This window comes from Silene latifolia, chromosome 6 (genome assembly GCF_048544455.1).
Source record: "Silene latifolia isolate original U9 population chromosome 6, ASM4854445v1, whole genome shotgun sequence".
Lineage (NCBI taxonomy): Eukaryota > Viridiplantae > Streptophyta > Magnoliopsida > Caryophyllales > Caryophyllaceae > Silene > Silene latifolia.
In genome coordinates this window covers 14,050,188-14,070,835 of record NC_133531.1, presented here as the reverse complement: position 1 = coordinate 14,070,835, position 20,648 = coordinate 14,050,188, and the positions used below count along the sequence as shown (strand labels likewise).

The 20,648-nt window shown below is 34.3% G+C and overlaps 2 protein-coding genes across 3 annotated transcripts; one reads left to right on the top strand and one right to left on the bottom strand.

The window, feature by feature from the left end:
- Nucleotides 1–2,102: 2,102 nt before the first annotated feature.
- Nucleotides 2,103–6,535, bottom strand: LOC141586419 (uncharacterized). Its single transcript, XM_074407629.1, has 5 exons — nt 6,196–6,535; nt 5,985–6,096; nt 4,751–4,824; nt 3,867–4,640; nt 2,103–2,649 (listed from the first exon to the last, which is right to left on the bottom strand). The coding sequence occupies exons 1-5, from the start codon at nt 6,403–6,405 to the stop codon at nt 2,524–2,526; spliced, it is 1,296 nt and encodes a 431-aa protein (XP_074263730.1). The 5' UTR covers nt 6,406–6,535; the 3' UTR covers nt 2,103–2,523.
- A 6,450-nt stretch (nt 6,536–12,985) lies between these two features.
- On the top strand, nt 12,986–17,109 carry LOC141586418 (putative alkaline/neutral invertase F). Of its 2 annotated transcripts, XM_074407628.1 has the most exons (5): nt 12,986–13,211; nt 13,554–13,971; nt 14,369–14,800; nt 15,974–16,532; nt 16,610–17,109. In XM_074407628.1, exons 2-5 carry the CDS (start codon nt 13,558–13,560, stop codon nt 16,903–16,905), a joined length of 1,701 nt encoding a protein of 566 aa, XP_074263729.1. In that variant the 5' UTR covers nt 12,986–13,211; nt 13,554–13,557; the 3' UTR covers nt 16,906–17,109. The 2 variants fall into 2 exon arrangements, with proteins under 2 accessions (XP_074263729.1, XP_074263728.1); XM_074407627.1 differs by lacking the exon at nt 12,986–13,211 and having other exon boundaries at nt 13,455–13,971.
- The last annotated feature ends 3,539 nt before the right edge of the window (nt 17,110–20,648 follow it).

The window sequence follows — 20,648 nt, the reverse complement described above, 5'->3', positions numbered from 1 at the left end:
GGGTCTGGGTAGGGTCCGCCTAGACCCGGACCCGACCCGAGATTTTTCCTTTGGACCCGTACCCCGACCCAGACCCGCAAGGGTCTAAAATTTGAGGACCCATACCCGGACCCTATGGGTAAGGGTAGGGTCTGGGTCTACCCGCGGGTCCGAGTTTCAGCCACTTTAATAACCAGATTAACAGCTATGGGGTCTATAATATTAAAAAAAAAAAAAATCATACTACTTTAACATTATGAGTTTATTAATCTGCCGTTAATGGTGGTTGTCGGTTGCCGGCTATTAGAGAGGTGGTTGCCAGCCGCGTGCGTGTCAGTGCTGTGGTGGTGGTTTTCTTGTGTCAATGGTGGAGTGGTGGTATTGTCAGAAGAGTTTGGTTAGGTTTTATCACTTTATCGGATGAGGGAAGAGAAAGAGACTTTAGTTGGGTTTCTACAGTCTGTTAGTATGAATTCAGAAAAGTTGTAATTTTGATTTTTTTTCTTTAATAAAGGGTCTAAGGGTCGGGTATGGGTCTCATAATTTAGACCCGGACCCGAAATATTTTCTTAAGACCCATACCCAACCCATACCCATTGGGTCTGAAAAAATGAGACCCATACCCGACCCGTTAGGGTCCGACCCTCAGAGTCTGGGTCGGGTCCCCGACCCACTGCCATCCCTACTCCCATCTAGAGCTGATCATGGGCCGGGCCTATGCGGGCTTGGGCCGGGCCGGGATGATAAAAATGGCCCACATGTGCGGGTTGGGCCGGATCGGGCCAAATGAGAGGGCCTATTTAGCGAGCCCAAGCCCGGCCCTTATGGGTTAAATCGGGCTTTTGGGCCTAAATAGGCTTTAAGGGCCCTTAAATTTACGACTTAGCGAACGAGATAAGTAGTATAATACCTTCAACTTGTACTTTAAATGTGCACTTAGTATAAAAAAATCGTACAAAGTATGATGAAATACATATGAATTAATCTCCAAAAATAGAATAAAAGACAATCATCGACACATTATAATGTTTAATCATATCTAGTAGATATGATTTATGTTACGTGAACATCGCTTTTAAATCTCAATAAATATATACATGAGTTTATAAGGAATTATATATAAAATTTACACTACTTAAACAAATTTTATAAGAAAAATATTCCTTAATTAATAAATATGGGCCTGGCCGGGCCAAAATTTAGGTCAAATGCTTGGCCCAAACCCGGCCCAAAAGTACATTGGGCTTTTTGGGCTGGCCCATGGGCTTTTTGGGCCAAAATAAAAAGCCCAAGCCCTTCAAAAAAGCGGGCTAAGCCGGGTCGGGCCAATGGGCTTGGGCCATTTGATCACCTCAACTCCCATCGTACAACACATGTATACACCACTAGCTTGTTGTGATGATTGTATATATCGAACTCTTTATTAAGTGATATAAGTTATATTTTAAATTTTACATTAACCTATATATTATAAAGTTGATTATTGAGGGGTACACTTAAATTGGAATTGGACCCTCCTCCGAAACCACCACACCCCCACCCTCCAATTCAACAACCATCCACATCCACCCCTCTTCAGCCAGCAACTTCCAAACCTTAATTTTTTTTAAAAAAAAATCCTTTTAAAAACATATTAAATTAGTCAATTAAATAACATATTAATAAAATTATTTGTAAAATGAATCTCTCATGTGCGAAATAAGACCATAATTGGCAATTTATTAATAAATTGTTTTAGGAGGGAGTGAAAAAAGAGAACTTTTTTTTTTTCTAAAAAGGGTAACGAAAAAAAAAAAGTGTAAGATTTAGCAAGTACGTTATTAAAACTAAATTTGGAGGTTAGCGCTAAAAAGTTGGCAAATTATCTGAAACATCAGAGAACAACTAACAAATGAATTTGATGTACTTTCAGCCGACAAGAATCCAAGGTCAAGACTCAAGAGGCAGCTCAAAGTTGAAGTACAATGTATACAGTTGTGAACTACAGTATGTAGCTCGAACTCGAAGTTGACATTTTTGCAAAAAAATCAACCGAATACGTATAACTAGGCACCAATTCATGTTTAAGACCACCGTCTTAACTTAAGATGGCTCTCAACACTCTATTAAAGTAGACGGTCTTAAGCAATACCAATATATAACTGGGATTAATGACATTCAAGTTAAAAGGTAAATTTCTCAGAAATTTATCCATAGTTCTACAATCAGTGAAATTAATACATACAAATAAAAAGATTATAAAGGAAAAATAACATGATAACCTAGGACTGAGGTAGATACACCAAGTAATTCGGACTGTCGAGAGAAGATTTACTAGCATTTTTTCTTGGAGGCTAATGAATAGAAAGAAAAGAATGTTACAAGTGTGAAGTAGCGAAAGCTACAGAATCATCAAGGTTATGAAAGGAGGGAGGATGGGAGGCTCGGCTTTACGAGCACCCATACATATACATGGATACAACACAGCAGATAACGCAAATATATACGATTATTAAAACGAATGCTGAATGATGTACAAAAAAAAGTCGTTTTCTCCTACATACTTCATCTCGTACGAGGAGATTGGCTATTCTTCAATTTCGGTATTTTGAACTGGGATGTGAATAATCTTGGAGTTTCGTCCTCTATGGTTATCACATCCTCTTGTTGTCTCCTTGGCCGTTTACTCCCCTGAAACAGATCGGCTTTCACTAATTAAACATTATGACAATCACCAAAACACTACCAATCAACATGTACAAATGTCTACTATTGCTGACTGTATTTTCTAGTTTCGCTAAGAACCCAAAACTTGATTACAATAGCCCGGGATTAAGGATGATACAAATAGCTCATCTGATACCAGTCTACATCACAAAGTGTCGTGTGTTTCATGGTAAAAGTAGGCTCAGTTTATAGAGTTTTTTTCCTCTCCAAATTAACGCTGTAATTAAAATAAACAAATTATTATCATAAAGGGGTTCATTTGAAACTTGTTATCAATAATGGGTCCACGTTGAATCGGGATATATAAAAAACTGCTTCGAAAACAAGTCGTTCAATTGCTGAGCGGTTGGCCATGACTTGCAATATTTTTGGGGAAAAAAGATAATGTACACTACGTAGGGAGAGTCTAACCAGAGTTCCGACTTCCGCCCCTTCATTCTTCATATCCCAACCACTCCGCCAGGGGAAGTACAGTGGTTAGGAGACCACATTACTACTTTAGAGTTGAGCGTTAAAGTTAAAAAGTAAAAATCCGCTTGGTCCAGTGGTTAGGACTTCGGAGATGAACCATAATGGGTGGTACCTGTGTCCGATTACGCTTTGGTACATTATTTGTTTTTTCCCCAAAAACCTTTATAGTTGCCAATAAAGTCGCTGGCAAACTGCTAACTGAGTCACTTGTAATTTGTTTATTTTTAAACATTAATTGGAATTTGGAAAACAAATTCGGGTTTAAAGGTCTCAACTATACAACAAACAAAAGACAAAAAGGAGAGGAAGAAAGAAGATGTTGGTCAACTTCATAGAAACCCAGCTTGTATCTCTTCAGAGTTCCAAGAAAATTAGTCAGCGCCAGCCTCTGCCCATCCAATACCAGAAGGCAAGAGGCGGGAGGGATAGCCACAGAATGTCCTTAGATACTGTTTCCATGTCGTCTCAAACTAAAATGTCCATTCATTAGTACAAGGGCTTGTTTGAATTGAGGTTTGGAGGGATAGCCACGGAATGTCCTTAAATACTGTTTCCATACCCTTCCCCTCCCTTCCCTTCCCTTCCCTTCCCTTCCCTCGTCAAAGTACAGTCATCGGGGTTTCAGATAACACAAGAAAGTAAGAAACAGTTCACCTAAGCAAGAATGTGCAGAGGGTTTGGGGATAAGTAACAAGAATAAATATACGTACTTTCTCAGAGACAAGCTGTGCAGAAGACACTTCTTCCTTCGGAACTGCTCTACTGCTACCATTTCCTTGGCTCCTCAACCTATAAGATGATGAATCCCTTGTGCAACCACGTAAAACCGGCGTACTGACGACTGTTTTACTTCTTAATAAGTTTAATTCCTCAGAGAGTGAGGCTATTTCTTCATTTTTGAGGTTTACCTCAACCTCTAACTTATTCAATTTAGCTCTTAGACTTGCAGATGATCCTTCCTCCAGATCAGGACTCTCTTCGTTCCTACTTGTTCTACTGCGTTCGGAGTTACAAGCTGAAGGTTCAGCTGAGCATCTCTTTAAAGGAGGTCTTCCAACAGGCCTTTTAAATCTGAACATGTCCAGTTCTTTAGAGCATCTGCTAATAATTTCATCTTTTTCTCGTGCTTCAGCCACCAGTTTGTTAACTGTCTGATCCTTTACTGAGTTTGACATCTGCAATTGCTCTAATGTAGCCAAAAGTGTCGTGATCTTCTCATTTGCTTTATTGATTTCATCATTCTTGGCTTGAAGCAGACGAGTAAAATGGCCCTCTTTTTCATTGTATTGATTCCAGGCAAACTTAATCTCTGACCTAAGGGATGACACTTCATCACTATTCCTCAAGGAAAGCTTCTCGTATTCACGTTTAAGAGTTGCGACTTCCTTTTCTAGCATCTTATGTTTCTCGGATGCTGCCCCTGGAGAGCTATCTTTACCACCTTTTGTGCTCAGAATCTCATACAGCCAATCTGGAGCAATATCCTTCAACACACAAGAATAGTTACAAAACCACAAAATCGTCAATTGGGTCATCAACTTCAAGTAAGTAGCAACATTAATCTCAAGTGTTAGTGTGTTACAAGAATTCTCACCTCTTGATCAGGACATCTATGAGACAGAATGTCAAACCAGGCTCTATAATCATCAAGTTCGTCTGTTGTATCATCTGCGTTTGTCAAGAGAAAATATAAGGCGATATGCCGATATGTCACATTAGCATAAGCAAAGAAAAAAAGTAACTACTCAGGTTGACAACACGAACACGTAGTTTTTTGTCATCTTACCATATAAGATACAAGCCTATGCAAGTTTACTGATTTTGCTATATAAGACCTCACTAACTTTTATAGATGGTTGTTGAATTTGCATTACGACGCCACACCCCAAGCTACCTGGCTATGCCACTGCCTCCAATGCGCCATTTTTTCATTTGACACGGATTACATTCGTACATCACACAAGATTCCACGCAACGACCATTTAAGTAGTAAAAACATAAAAACATATGGAGTATACAAGTAAAAACACCTAGATAATCTATTAGACATAGTCTCAGACTCTCAGCAATGCATAGTTCAAGATCCACCCCCTCCTTCAATTTCCTATGAATGAAGGTCTCAATCATAGGACAGATTCACTGAAGGAAACTAAGGGAACAAAGTTAAATTGAAATGAAGACTATTATCCCCCTTGCTGCACCGGTAAGTCCAGCATAATAAATGCCACACAAGACACACCACGTCACATGACAGAGACTGACTACGAAAGAAGAAGTGCAACACGGAAGAATTCTTCTACGAGATCAACCCAACTTCTTTTAGGGCTATGACAAGTTTACAGCACGGACGCATTCACTCAGTGGGAGGTCAAATCTCACAAATAGTGCCAATGTATCTAAAACGGTAGTGGAAAAAATGGCTTCTATATAACAGTCATTCCAATGGCAACAATTCAGTGGTCAGGGACTAGGATTTGTACTTAGGGGGCGAAATATTAACGGAATAAAGTTAAAGTACAAAAAAAAAATGAGTTGTTTTAATTAATCCTCAAAATTTGGATTGCGTGCTAGCCCCCTAATTCCGCCACTGCAACAATCGTATTCAAATTAATTAATAGTTGTGTCATACTATAGATTATAAACATTCCTTACAACCCATCAAATTTGCCAAAAGTTTCGAACTTTGTTTCGCAATACCAAAACCCTAACAACAAACTACACCAATCAAAGAACCACAAACACTCACCGAAACCCTAAATCAAACAAACTCAAAATACAATAAATTTAACAATGCAAGAAAAAAGATCAATAATAATATTAATAAATACCTAATTTATGTTTATAACCAAAAGCCTTCTTTTTCTTAGAACCAACCAACAATTTAGCCTTTGCAATCTCAAGCCATCTAGCCAACTTAGCTACCTCCAATTGTTCCCGCAACTGCACAAAAAACACCCAAATTCCCAAATCAATTAAAACCCTAAATTCCAACAAAAACCCTAATTTATCAAATTTCAACAAGAATTACGAAAAGGGTACCTCAGAAACATGACTTTGTAGTAGAACAGCGTCGGAATTACACCTTTGGTAATGCAAATCCGATCGTTTTTGAAGAAAGATGCGTTCTTGGAAAAGAGAATCAAGCTGTAATTTTTGTCTTTGCAATAATTGTTTAAGAGCTTTGAATATAACTTCCCATCTTTGACGATCTGTACTGGGTTTTTGCTGTTTCCTTCTTGTTGACACCATTGTTGTTAGTTTTAAGGTTAATTAAGGATTAATTGTAATTGGAGAAGATGAAGATAATAATAGTTAAAAATTGAGAGAGAAACTGTGAGGAGCGAAAAAGGGAAGAAAACGGAAAATGGCGGATTGTGACGAAATGTTACCGTTTGAATTAAAGTCGAGGATATAACGGTCATTTACTTGGCGTTATGGTACCCGTTTCGTTCATGTGCTTGTACGGGCCTAAGGGTGTCCATAATTCAGTCCGGACCGGAAACAGAATTTGTAATTTTAGTCTGATCACCTATTCATGGGTTTTTGGGATTTCATTTCAAGCCTGTTTTTCTTATCCGGATAGTATTGGACTAGTATAGATCTCGAGCACGGTACTTTTTAGATTCATTTTATAAAGAGATATTATCAATTAAATTATTTGCATAAATGAAGTATACTTTTAATTTAATGTTATAATCTACTAAATATAATACTTAATAAGAGGTTGAAAAAAAAGTTTACTACCATAAGAAGACATTTTAAGTTAAGTTATTTTTTTACTAATAAAAATAACACAATAATTTTATACCATTACATGCAACTAATTTATGACATTAATAGTACAATTATTAAGTTAGTTGTATAATTTTATTCAAACGCGTATTGACCTTAAAACGAAAAGCAGTAAAAACTATTCCTCGCGTCGAAAAAGACGATTTACGAATTATTAAAATAATGTTTTCACTTTTTTATTTCTAATAGCAAATACATAAGTGTTTTTACATCCTTCAAAAAATAGTCCATATTATTAAGACAAAAATTTACATAATAAATAACTGATGATTTCTTACAAAAGAGGTAACATATAAATATAATATAAATTTAAATTTATACGAAATCAAGTTCACTCATCTAGCTTATAATATGACATGTAGAGTCCAAAATTATGGGCTATTAATAATTTTTACTTTCATAGATGAGATAGAAAAAGTGGGTTACGTATAAGGTCCAGAATTTACAATCCATCAAATCTTATTGTGTTAGTAGTATCCAGAAAAATAGGCCCAATTAAGAAGAAGTTTTTTAAGCGGGAAAACTAAGAGAATTTTTATTCTCTTAGTAGTAGGGGGGATTGGAAAGATCGGAATTTGCGTTTTTATTTTTGTTATTAGGTTTGTTCATAAAAGATTATTTATAAATGTTGTTCAAATTTGTTTAATTTGTCGTTATTATATGATAATAATACATATATCTTCAGTTTTATTGGTATAATATTAATAAATTATTTAAAAAGTTGACGCAAATAGGCGATTATGGACAAATTTCGGCCCATATTTTTTGGGATTTCGGCATGGTCTAGACCGGTGCGCAGCCCTACATACTACCACAGATTTTTTTTCGGAAATTGGATTTAGTGGGCAGCTATAGGGAACGTTTTTTTTCCTCTTTTAACGATTACCAAATATTAGGTTTAGAGGTTTCTCCTTAAACTTTTTGTACTCAACAGCTCTCCTGTAAAATCGTTCTATACCATATGACTGGTCCAAAAGAAGAAAAGCCCAAAGTTAACCTTTAATTGTAGGGTAATAATAAATACAGTTATTAGAGTTGTATTTAAACATTAAATACCTTATAAATTTGGTATTAATTTTGGAATTAAGAACCAAATTACACATTCACCAATGCAATTAACGCATATATTAATAAATTGTTTTCTCTTTTAGTTTCTTAAATACAGCCTATTTTGATTTTATTTTGTTTAATCGATATTCTATGCTTACTAGTTACTACTAACATATTTAAATATGTAAGCTATCAAAGTATAACACTCCCTCAGAGTCTCTAATTTCTCCCCCCTCCCCCCCCCCTTCCCTTTTTCATTCAAGTTACATTTTCTTCCATATAATTTTTTTGAATGTGAGATAAAAGAAAATGGAAGAAATGAGAGACTTAAAAGGAGTATTATGTTATAAACACAGGGTGTTGACTTAATTGGGCCTTTGTGCTATTGGGTTAGTTTTATGTTAAAAATTAAAAATGGTACTTAGAATAATTTGTATTTTAACATTAAACACAAATTGTAATTGTTATATAAGACTACTTTATGTGTAAGACAAGTCCAATTATAAAAAGGCAATAAAATTAATTGATAAATTAGTAAAATTTATTTTATTTTGACAACCTAATGTTTTATATTGATAACTTATTTATTTAAATGTGTCAGTATTACTCATAAGATATTGAGTTATTAAAATAAAATCAAAATACAAACACAATTTAATGATTAGTCTGGGTTATTATCCTACTAGTATAGATCTCGCGCAAATGCGCGGTTTTTTAGATAAATACTTCCTCTATTCAACTCCACTCTACCTATTTCCATTTCCTACACTATTCACAAGTGCACATTCATTCTCGATTTTCTCTCAATACAAAAGTGAAAATATATTCTTGTGGGATCTTATTTGATTCGTCTTTACGAGTACATTAAAAATATCTAACTTTTATAATTTTTGCAAATACGTAGTTAACGATATTTACCGCGTAAAACACGCGTTAGCGAACGTGAAAAAGCAAAGTGGTAGAGTGAAGTTGAATGGAGAAAGTATATTTGAGAATTTAACGATTTTATCACTGTAATAACTCCATTTAAAATTTAATATTGAAATTTACTTTTAGATAGAGATATTAGAGAATTTAAAAATTTTACCACTATAATAACTATATTTTAAATTTAATTAATAAATATATTATTAAGAGGTAGAAAAGAAGAGGTTCAACACTTATACTCCGCATAAGATTAACTTTATTTAATAAAATATTGTTATTATATCATTATGTTCATCAAATGTGTAATATAAACGTGAAGGAATGACAATGAAAATACAATCAGATAAAGAATAAAAAAATATTTTACATCAGAGATAAGGTGTTGGTTTTTCTTTTCAAATGAAGGGCTTTTTCAAAAAACCAGAGTTAGCCGAGTAGCTCGAGTAGGAGTGTTTATGAAAAGCTGGAAAATGGAAGTTATGTGTTGTAATAAATATATTTATGTATATGTTAAATTAAAATAATAACCAAAGTTTAAATGTTCACATAGTATGGAGGAGAGATAGATACTAAGTTACACGGTAAGAAAACGTTTATTATTCGTAAGTTTTTCCTTTTAGAAGTAAAAAAAAAACAAAAACAATCTATGAATACTCTCAAATTGTAATACGTTTGTTTCAAAAGACGGAATAAGAGAATTAATTAGAACATGTTTGCTAAAAAAATGTTCGTAGCCATCATTTTTAGTTTCAAAAAATAATTATAATAAAATATTTCTATCACATCGTACTTATAATTAGTGCAATTTCATTTATATAACAAAATTTAAAAATCGTTTCAATATGTTCATATAAACTGAAAAAATATTACCCTTTTTAAATGGAATAAAATTATCTATTGCAAGTCATTTAGGCGGAAAAATTTAAAGAAACTCATATTCATTTAGTATAAGGGGATTAGCTCAGTTATATGCTGTAAAACGGTCCTATAAAAGAGTTATTGTACATTAAATAATAGTTGATCAAAGCTCAATCCCGACCCAACCCATTTTTTCCCAGACATAGGCTTGATGTTTGGCCAAATAAGCTTGTGGCCTGGCCCGAATTGCATTTAGAGTCGGGTATGGGTCATGCTATTCTTAGGTGGTAAAAACTATAGGCCCGGAATGACCGGGCTTGGACTGACCATTAAGGTCTGTGATCTAGGCCCGACTCAGCCTGGTCGTACATTAGTCATTTCCAAAGGTATAAAGACTCGGTCGGTCCATGATCAGCTCTATATTAAATGGACTTAGAGCATCCACAATGATAAGCTAGTTGGTACTAGCTTACCTTTGCCACATCATTTTTTTGAGCTACAACCATTTCAAGATACAACTTACTCCAACGGTGAAGTCGATTTGCTAATAGCTTTATGTGACCCACCTAACACACTCTCTTATTATTTTATTCAATTTTTAATTTCTAAATATAAAATTAAAACATTATAAATGAGACCACTATTTTTCTATTGGTTATGTTTTTTTGTGGGTCCATTTAAGCAAGTAGCTTCATGGAGCTACTAGCTCAATTTTTTTTAAGCAAAACTAATTTATTTGGACTACTCCAATGGTTGAGCTACTAGCTTGCAATTTCTTAAAATTGCAAGCTAGTCCTTTTTCTCAACCATTGGAGATGCTCTTATGTAGGACCATGTTTTTTTTATTGGGTTCGGGGATAATATCGATAATCATGAGTTTAGGTAGCAACATTACCCAAAATTATCAATAAACATTATTTCAGCGGGTCATAAAAAAATGAAGTTTTAATAGAAAATTCAAAGTCATTATGTTAGATATCAACATCCTTGAAATACACACTGTCTAATACGTACTCCCTCCATCCAAATCAATTTTTGGTCCTCAAAAGTGTAAGCACTAATTTGGTGTTTATACTTTATGTTTCTCATATTTTTGTAAAAAAAAAAAAAAAAAAAAGCCTACATTTCCCATGTTTTCTAACATTTTCTTTACTCATTTTTCTACGTGTATCTGTAATCATTACCGAGTTACTTATAAAAAAATTCATTTTAAAAAGCAAAAGTTATTTAAAAAATGTCAAAGAAATGGTTAAACACAATACAACACCCTATCCCGATTCTTGCAAACAATGTATATATACCTATCATAATGGTTTTCACTTCTCCCCTTAATCTATTTTGATTACTTTTTTTTTAAGGTAGAAACACGTGCACATGTATTTTTTCTATCTAACGCGCCTAGTCGTATTAAAATTTTACAATAAAGGGGAAGGTTTGAGGGGGAATTCGAACCTGAGACCTATTGTACACAATATCTTCGTCTTAACTACTAAATTATAAAACATCCCCCTTATACTAAAAGAATAAGATTTCTCCAAAATTTTCCCGTCTAAATGAATTTGGTCATAATTGAACTTTTATTATATCATATTTGTAATTGAGTTTTTATTATATCATATCTGTTATTGGGCTTTCATTATATTATATTTACATCTGGATTATACTGAATTTTCTCTTTTCCACCATTAATACAAAATATTAATAATAATAAATTTACAATTAAATTTCAAATTGAGTTAAATATCAGTTTTATTATTATTTTCTTTAATGTTTCTATCTAAAATACCGCGCATTCGCGCGAGATATATACTAGTCTATGGTACAAAACATGCACATTTGTGGGGGCCTAATTTTGCTTAAATTTTACTCCGTATTTCATTATCTTTTCATCATTGATGAACAAATCATGCATATTTGAGGGGGAATAATTTAATTCTACTACATCACCATATTAAAGATAATATTATACAATGTGGCACATGCTAATTTAAATTCTATGGAATAAAGTAGGTCAAATTATAAGCCTATGCGTGTACGATACCACAAATTGTATAGAAATAAATTTCAAAAATTTATTCGGTAAGGTCATAACCAATAATGTAAAATATTCACCAATGTAATATTAAATACATACATATTTAAATTTAGTATAAAAACTTCTCTTGCAAGAAATATATCTTTTTTTTAAAATACATAAATACTTCGTATGAAAAATCTGTCAAAAATAATTCATATACTTTTCTGATTTCCTTCCACTTTTAACAATTCACATTATCGAGAAATTTTAAAATTGAAAAAAAAATAGAAAAACTATTAAAGACGGCATAAAAATAAATAATCATAATCATATTATTTTACAATATCCATATTTTTTTTTCCTAAACATAAAAATACATCCACCATTTCTCATGAGTTAACATTCTATAATTATGTTGATTTAGTCTTATCTATGCACGATGTAACCCACAAGCAATCATTTAGAAAGGAAGAAATAAGAGTAACAACTAACAAATAACAAAATTTAAAGCACAACACCAAATCCGGTAAGAATAATAATATTTTCCCATGAATAGTTCATAGTTGCATGTAACAAGTTATAGTAACATGCCAAAAATTTGATAAAGACAGATATAAAGATTTAAGATATAATAAATATAAACTCATGGCCCATGCTAGGATTATCCATAACAAAATATTGGAAGCATTATCCACTATGAATATAGTATAGTAAATACGGAGTACATAAATATAAATTTTCTACCATAATAGTTGTAATGTAATTTAGGTAACAGTCTATATTCGTGTGTAGGGAAAACGGAAAATACTACTATGAATATAACCTATAATAAATACGGAGTACATAAATATAAATTTCCTTCCATAAAAATTGTAAATGTAAAAATTCGGCAATAGTTCAAAAACGGCCATATCCAAATTAGAGTACAAAGGAAAGTACTACTTCATACAAATATATGAAATAAGATTTTTGCCATTTTTTTACCATTCTATTTTTTTTATCTCATCTAAATATTTGATTCGTTTCTTATTATTTAAGTTACGACAGATAAATCCGTTTTAAGTCGAAATTTATTTCTATGTAATGTAATATCCACCTACCTTTACTTCCAAAACATGCACAAAAAAAGCTAAATTTTGATAGAATATTACTTAAAGAGCAGTCAATTTGTCAACCAAATCCGCGTTGGAAATCCCATCTACACACCAAATCATGACATTTTCTGGCATACATCATCAACTCTCTATTTAATCCCACACATTAATTTGCCTTTGCTTCCTAACTTATTTTTCTCACATTTATTTGCCTTGTCTCACCCCTTACCTAATAATTCCACACCAATTTTTTTGGAAGAGTTTTTTTTTTTTTTTTTTTTTTGTACTTTTTTCTTCTTCATTCATTCCCTAATAAGGTTAGTCCATTCCCTTCTTTGTTTTTATTTTCATTGTAAAAATCAAGTCGTTGAGACCGACGTAATGTTATTGTTTTTATTCGACTAGGATAATGTAACAAATTAGTACTTGGGTCCCTTTTAACTTTTTAAATGGATCTATGAATTGGGATACTTTAGATTTGTTAGAAATAGTCAAATTTGTAGGGTTTTGCAGCAAAAGTTTGACTTTTTCTGATTAAGACTGCCATGTTTTTTATATGTTGATATGTTTAAGAAATATCCATTGTTGTTTAACTTGTTGTTGACTTAGTTGAGTAATACAACAGTTGTTGTTCTTCTTGTTGTTGTTTGTTATTGCAGTAAAATGTCTCAGAACCATGAAAATGGAGGAATTGGCAGAGTTAAATCATCAATATTTGAGATTATTGATGATGATGATTTTTCAAAGTTTACTGAGAAAGCTAAGCCAATTAAGATTGAAAGGAAGAGATCTTTTGATGAGAAATCGTTTAGTGAAATGTCGATAACTATGTCTCCTAGACCCTTTTATAAGAATACACAGAATAGTTCTCGGGTTTTCGAGCCTGTTGATAGTATTTATTCATCTGGTGGAAGGTCTGGTTTCGATACTCCTAGGTCTGAAAACGGGTTTGAGCCGCACCCAATTGTTGCTGAAGCTTGGGATGCATTAAGGGCATCCATTGTGTATTTTAGGAAGGAGCCTGTTGGTACTATCGCTGCTATCGACAATTCTGAGGAAAGCCTTAATTATGATCAGGTGAAGCTCTTTTCTGTACTAAACTGAATGTGTTACATGTAATTTAGTCTGTAACAACACAAGTGACTTTTTTTTTTTTTTTTTTTTTTTGCGAATTTATATTACGGAATCAGTTTTAGGATCAGAAGCCGTAGACTAAATCAGGCAGCAGGTCAACTATTGATAACGAATTGTTTATTGTAATGCTGTAATCTGGTCAATTTGGTTGATCAGTTCTCGGGTTTATTTTCAGATGTGGATATGATCTCAGTACTGTAATATCTATGAGTCTCTCGCGCTTTCTTGTGGTTGGTTCGGGGATTGAGATGATGTAGACTAGTTTATTTTCTATTCTTGCTGTTGGATCTTGTTGTTTTGTTAGATTTGCTCAGACCATTGTATATGATCTCGTGAACAGGTATTCGTGAGAGACTTTGTTCCAAGTGCTTTGGCCTTTTTGATGAATGGAGAACCAGAAATTGTGAAGAATTTTCTGATAAAAACCCTCCGTCTGCAATCTTGGGAGAAGAAAGTCGATCTGTTCAAGCTAGGGGAAGGTGTGATGCCTGCAAGTTTCAAGGTGCATCATGATTCTGTTAGGAATACCGAGACTTTAGTTGCTGATTTTGGCGAGGCTGCTATTGGAAGAGTAGCTCCTGTTGACTCGGGTTTCTGGTGGATTATATTGCTGCGTGCTTATACTAAAGCCACTGGAGATTCTTCCCTGGCTGATAGGCCAGAATGTCAAAGGGGTATCCGCCTTATCCTCAGCATTTGTCTATCTGAAGGCTTTGATACTTTTCCCACCCTTCTCTGTGCAGATGGCTGCTGTATGATTGATCGTAGAATGGTTCGTTCTTTTCAGCTTTGTGCTTTCTTTGTTTCGTTAGCTACTTATGTTCAATATTCATGCATGCTAGCTCAACTGCCTGTTTTGCTCTCTTCACATTTTTTATAATTTATGGAATCGCTGTAGAAAACCAGTATAATAGCTGCAAAACCGCACTTTCTTTGCTGCCCGCTTATTTGAATGTACCCCTTGTGCAAAAGATCAAATTTCCTTTCTGAATGCCTTTGATATTCTGCATATGGAATATGATAGTGATGTTGGAAACATTGTTATGTTTGTTTGAATAAGTGATAGAAGCTAGTGAAACACATCATTATTTTGGTTGTTCGAGGCTAGTTTGTAACGATGGCTGAAACACCTTTCATAGATACTCCTCCAAGGAAAATCACTCCAAAATCTCCCTTCTATCCTTTTACTTTCAATGATATCAGTTTTAGAAGCAAACCGAGTTTTTTATTATAGCAGAAAAAAGTTTAAAGCTTCAGTTGGAGGGATTTATGTTGAAACAAAATAATTTTCATAATCTGAGTTTGGGAGATTTACCTACCGAAATACGGAGTATGATATCTCCTAATATCATCACATTTGCTTGTTGAGGACCTTGCTTTGGCAACCACCTATCTATATGCTTAAACTGTTTCCATATTTGTTCCTTTGATATGCTACTGCTGGAGAGACTAAAAAACCCTCGTAGCTTGGCAGTTTGATCTTATTTCCTCTCTGTTTTCTATGCACTATTTGTATTTTCCGTCTCTATTTTGTATTTTTCGTGTCTGTCTACCTTGAGTTCGCTGCCTTATATGATTCTTTCCCAAGTCACTGGCGATGGAGCTGTGGAAGAGTGAGTATGTCAGGTAGCTGGTGAGTTCATTAAAATCTAATACTTCATGCGTTGTAGTCTAGTACTATAGTCAAGACACTATTGGCTGACTGATAAGTAATTCATGGAGATCAGCTCGGTTTTGAGGAATAAGTCAAGACTCATATAACTAATAGAGATGTAGAATCATGCCGGTCATTCTCTGTTTGACAGATATCGACTCATCCTTTCATTTGTGATATAACATGAGAAGTCGCCTCTTGCAACTGTCACTATAACCTGTTTTAATGTTCTTCAGTGATCTTTTAGTCTTTTAACACGTACTTCAAAACTAAAGTATTTAATGGTTTCAGGGTATTTATGGGTATCCTATTGAGATACAAGCACTATTCTTCATGGCATTGAGGTGCGCATTACAGTTGGTGAAGCCGGAAGGGGAAGGGAAAGAGTTCATACAGAAAATAGGAGACAGACTGCATGCCTTAAGCTTTCATATGAGAAGCTACTTCTGGCTAGACTTGAAGCAACTCAACTCTATATACCGCTATAAGACAGAAGAATACTCACACACAGCAGTGAACAAGTTCAATGTGATGCCAGACTCGCTGGAAGACTGGGTATTTGATTTCATGCCGTCTAAGGGGGGTTACTTTATTGGGAACGTAAGCCCAGCAAGGATGGACTTCAGGTGGTTCTGTCTCGGAAATTGTGTTGCCATCTTATCGTCAATGGCAACCCCAGAGCAGGCTTCTGCAATAATGGATCTGATAGAAGCGCGATGGGATGAATTAGTTGGAGAAATGCCTCTTAAGATAAGCTATCCTGCACTGGAAGGCCATGAATGGAAGATAGTGACGGGGTATGATCCAAAAAACACGCGCTGGAGTTATCACAACGGTGGATCTTGGCCAGGTGAGCAAGTCCTTACTTTTTAATGTTTGTGTCGATTTTAAGCTTGCTTCTGTTTTTTTAACATTGGGTTGGTGCAGTTCTTCTGTGGCTTCTAACGGCTGCCTGCATCAAGAGCGGACGGCCTCAGATCGCTAAGAAAGCAATAGAACTGACAGAAAGCAGGCTGTTGAAGGACGGGTGGCCTGAGTATTACGATGGGAAGACGGGGAGGTTCATCGGGAAGCAAGCAAGAAAATGCCAAACATGGTCGATAGCAGGATACTTGGTGGCAAAGATGATGTTGGAGGATCCTTCTCATTTGGGAATGGTGTCGATTGAGGAAGACAAGCAAATGTGTCCCCGTGTCAAGAGATCCGCCTCCTGGACTTGCTGACCACCCGCAACTCCAACACGATTCTTCTTTTTTTTTTTTTTTTTTTTTTGTCTTGAGAATACGAATACGTATTAAACTCGAAATGTGATTGGATAGGAAGATTGATTCTTGAAATGAATATCCGTTTGTTTGACTTAGAGACGGATAGACTCCGATTGTCAACTGATAAACAAAACTTTCAAAATTAAATTGATCTATATTCTATATTCTTCTTGCACAAATGATATTGTTCTTCTTGACATGTAATCGTCTTACAGTTAGAAACGGAATGATGTGTGTGTGTATTGGTCAATCCTAGCAAATCTGTAGGCCTATGACACCATCTTTCCTAGAGTATATGCTAATATTCCATTCATCTGGGTGGGTGGTTAGGTATGAACTTGTTAAAATTGATCCAACCCAAATAAATGACCATACTCGAGTAATGGGGGGCCTTTTGTATTGTGTTTATAAATAAGAACCTTTTTAAAAAAAATGTCCCATTACAAAATCAGTAGGTCTCATGAGAAACCGTCTTTCACTAATTTAGTGGGAGACAATGAGACATAATAACGAAAAAAAAAAAATAGTGGATCCATCACCTCATCATGTGAGAAGTCTCTCAATAACGTTATTGAGAAACTGTCTCTCCGGAGTTTTTGTGTTACAAAATACTGTAAAGTTTGTTCTTAAATGAACAAACAAAGTTTCAAAAGTAGAACTAAGGTTTTCCAAAAAGAACATATCAAATTACAATTGGTCTCCCTTGTGACGGGTCACCATTTGTGGCGGATATTTTGTGAGTACAAATGGTAACATAATGGGTTAGTGGAGAAAGGGGACCACATGAATAGTGTTGTAGAGAGAGAAAAAGTGGGTACTTTGTGAGGTAAAATGGTATCCGTCACTCAAGAGTGACGGATATGTCATGTCTTCAATGAGAATTTGAGATCAAATTAATTGTAGAAGATTATAATTAGTAGATTATTAATTTTCTTTGTAAAGTGAAGTAAACCTTCTGTAGACACCGAAATTTTATATTTTTGGTATCTATTTATTTTAACAAAATCTTTAGTATTTAAAGATAATTATCAATAAATATTGTGATAATATCTTAGATATTTTAGAAATATTTATCTTGCCCTCTAAGCCAGCTACAACTATAAATACACTACAATCTCTAGGGTTAGAAGGAGAGGATAGATGGATTAAGTCTCAAACGACCCTGTCTTCCTACTACCAAATTGTAGGTAGGATGGAATAAGTCACAAAAAGACCCCATCTTTTCTCCCTACGAGATTAAGTCGATAAGACCCTCGTAGCCCTATCAAAACCCTAAATCTCTTAGAGATGGAATCAAGAGAGTCCCGAAAATTGTAACCTTCAATCTTTCAATAATAAAACTCTTGTTTTCCGTATTATTTTTGTTCCTCTTTATTGTTTATCGCAGGCACAAATTTTATTGGTTTACAAATTGGCACGCTCGGTGGGACGATTTTCGCTCTTCATCTCCATTCTCCAAGGGTCAAATTGTGTAGCAGATTCGAGACCAAGTTGCAACCGACATCAAAGTCTCTACAACCAGTCTCGAGGGGCATTTGTAGACACCGAAATTTTATATTTTTGGTATCTATTTATTTTAACAAAATCTTTAGTATTTAAAGATAATTATCAATAAATATTGTGATAATATCTTAGATATTTTAGAAATATTTATCTTGCCCTCTAAGCCAGCTACAACTATAAATACACTACAATCTCTAGGGTTAGAAGGAGAGGATAGATGGATTAAGTCTCAAACGACCCTGTCTTCCTACTACCAAATTGTAGGTAGGATGGAATAAGTCACAAAAAGACCCCATCTTTTCTCCCTACGAGATTAAGTCGATAAGACCCTCGTAGCCCTATCAAAACCCTAAATCTCTTAGAGATGGAATCAAGAGAGTCCCGAAAATTGTAACCTTCAATCTTTCAATAATAAAACTCTTGTTTTCCGTATTATTTTTGTTCCTCTTTATTGTTTATCGCAGGCACAAATTTTATTGGTTTACACCTTCATATTTTCCAATATGCTAACCAATATGCTGGGTTAAGCAACATATTGTAAAATAATATATTTATCCCAAATATGCTCTTTACCAAACACTAAAATTAATACATTAATTGTTCAAACATGCTAAATCCCTTAAATATGTTAAAAATAGGCCAATATGCTATTTATCAAACATAACTAAGTAAAATAACACAAAAAATTGTAAGAGAAGATTTTCAATAACAGATGTCTCGCACAATGGAGTGATAGTTTGATCTTAACCAAAGAATCAATATAATTTTTTTAAAAAAAAAATTCATGATAATATTCGTCATAAATAGAAACTTGTATATCGAATATGTTTTAATCTAGTGGTTAAGACGGAGGGTACCTGACCAAAAGTTTTCAGGTTCGAATACCCCATTGGCGTCCATTTCCATCATTCATCTCTATCCTCTCACCCCACCATTTCCACCACTACATCGCCACTCCAGTCAACGGACAACCACCGCACGGCTGCACCCACTACCCCAGTTACCGACCACCGCCGACATCTAACCCACTATTAAGGAAGACTCTAGAATTATCTTGAAATAAGTCTCATCACATTCCATGTATATAGATTAATTTATTCCTATCATTAAGGCCCTGTTCTTTTCTGCTTATTTTCACTACTTGATTCGATTATTCGATTCGATTGATTCACCGATTGATTCGATTCGCTCCATTCGATTGATTGATTGATTCGGCTTTCAATTGATTCGATTCGCTCATTTCACTCCATTCGATTGATTGACTCCATTAAGTTGACTCATTTCATTTCCTTTCCTCATCTTAAATTTAATAGTTATTATTAATTTTGTTATCAATAATACAATTTTTTTTAATATTATTCTTTATTATTATTATTATTATTATTATTATTATTATTACTATTATTATTATTATTATATTTAATAATAGTGTTAATAATAATGTTATTAATAATTTATTTATTATTATTATTATTATGAATATTATTATTAAAATGAATAATATTGTTGTTGTTGTTAAAATGAATAATAATGTTATTAATGTTAATAATAATATTATTTTTTATTATTTATTATTATTATTGTTATTATTATTATTAGTAGTAGTATTGTTGTTGTTGTTGTTGTTATAATTATTGGTATTATTATTATTAAAATTAATAACATTTATTATTAATATTATTGATGGGGCACGCCCAACCGACTTGACCCGCAGCCAATACGGGGTCATACAAGTCAACACGCTTGCCAACATGGTTACGGATTCGCTTGATACTCTACGAATCACGAATTGTTAAAAGCGAATTCTATCAACTGATTACTGAAAATACATATAACACATTTTCTATAAGCGAATCGCGAATCGATAAGGCGTATTCATAACGAATATGGTAACTATGCTTGTCAGCCATCATTTGAGGTACACATAGAAATCTATAAATACCTCATTATTCACCCATCAATGGTAAAATACTTCTCACCAACAACTTCCTCTCTCTAAAAGTAAGACTACTCGAGCTACTATGAGAGGGCACGGAAACCTTAGCTTCAAGCAAGGTCCCAACTATCCAACAGTACCGTAAGGCATCAGAGAAGGACCTATTGTGAACCCTCTGATGCCCTATTTGTTACGCGTGAAAGATCCTTCAGGAGAGAGCAAGCATAGGTTCGAGGTGCCATCGTCTGAGAGGAGCGCGTTG

Excerpts from the sequence above, each read along its gene's own strand:
- LOC141586419 (XM_074407629.1), bottom strand. The coding sequence starts at position 6,405 with ATGGTGTCAACAAGAAGGAAACAGCAAAAACCCAGTACAGATCGTCAA. Across the intron at positions 4,641-4,750 it reads ATAGATGTCCTGATCAAGAG|GATATTGCTCCAGATTGGCT; the intron begins GTGAGAATTCTT and ends TGTGTGTTGAAG. Across the intron at positions 2,650-3,866 it reads CACAGCTTGTCTCTGAGAAA|GGGAGTAAACGGCCAAGGAG; the intron begins GTACGTATATTT and ends GATCTGTTTCAG.
- LOC141586418 (XM_074407628.1), top strand. The coding sequence starts at position 13,558 with ATGTCTCAGAACCATGAAAATGGAGGAATTGGCAGAGTTAAATCATCA. Across the intron at positions 14,801-15,973 it reads GTATGATTGATCGTAGAATG|GGTATTTATGGGTATCCTAT; the intron begins GTTCGTTCTTTT and ends TAATGGTTTCAG. Across the intron at positions 16,533-16,609 it reads CAACGGTGGATCTTGGCCAG|TTCTTCTGTGGCTTCTAACG; the intron begins GTGAGCAAGTCC and ends GGGTTGGTGCAG.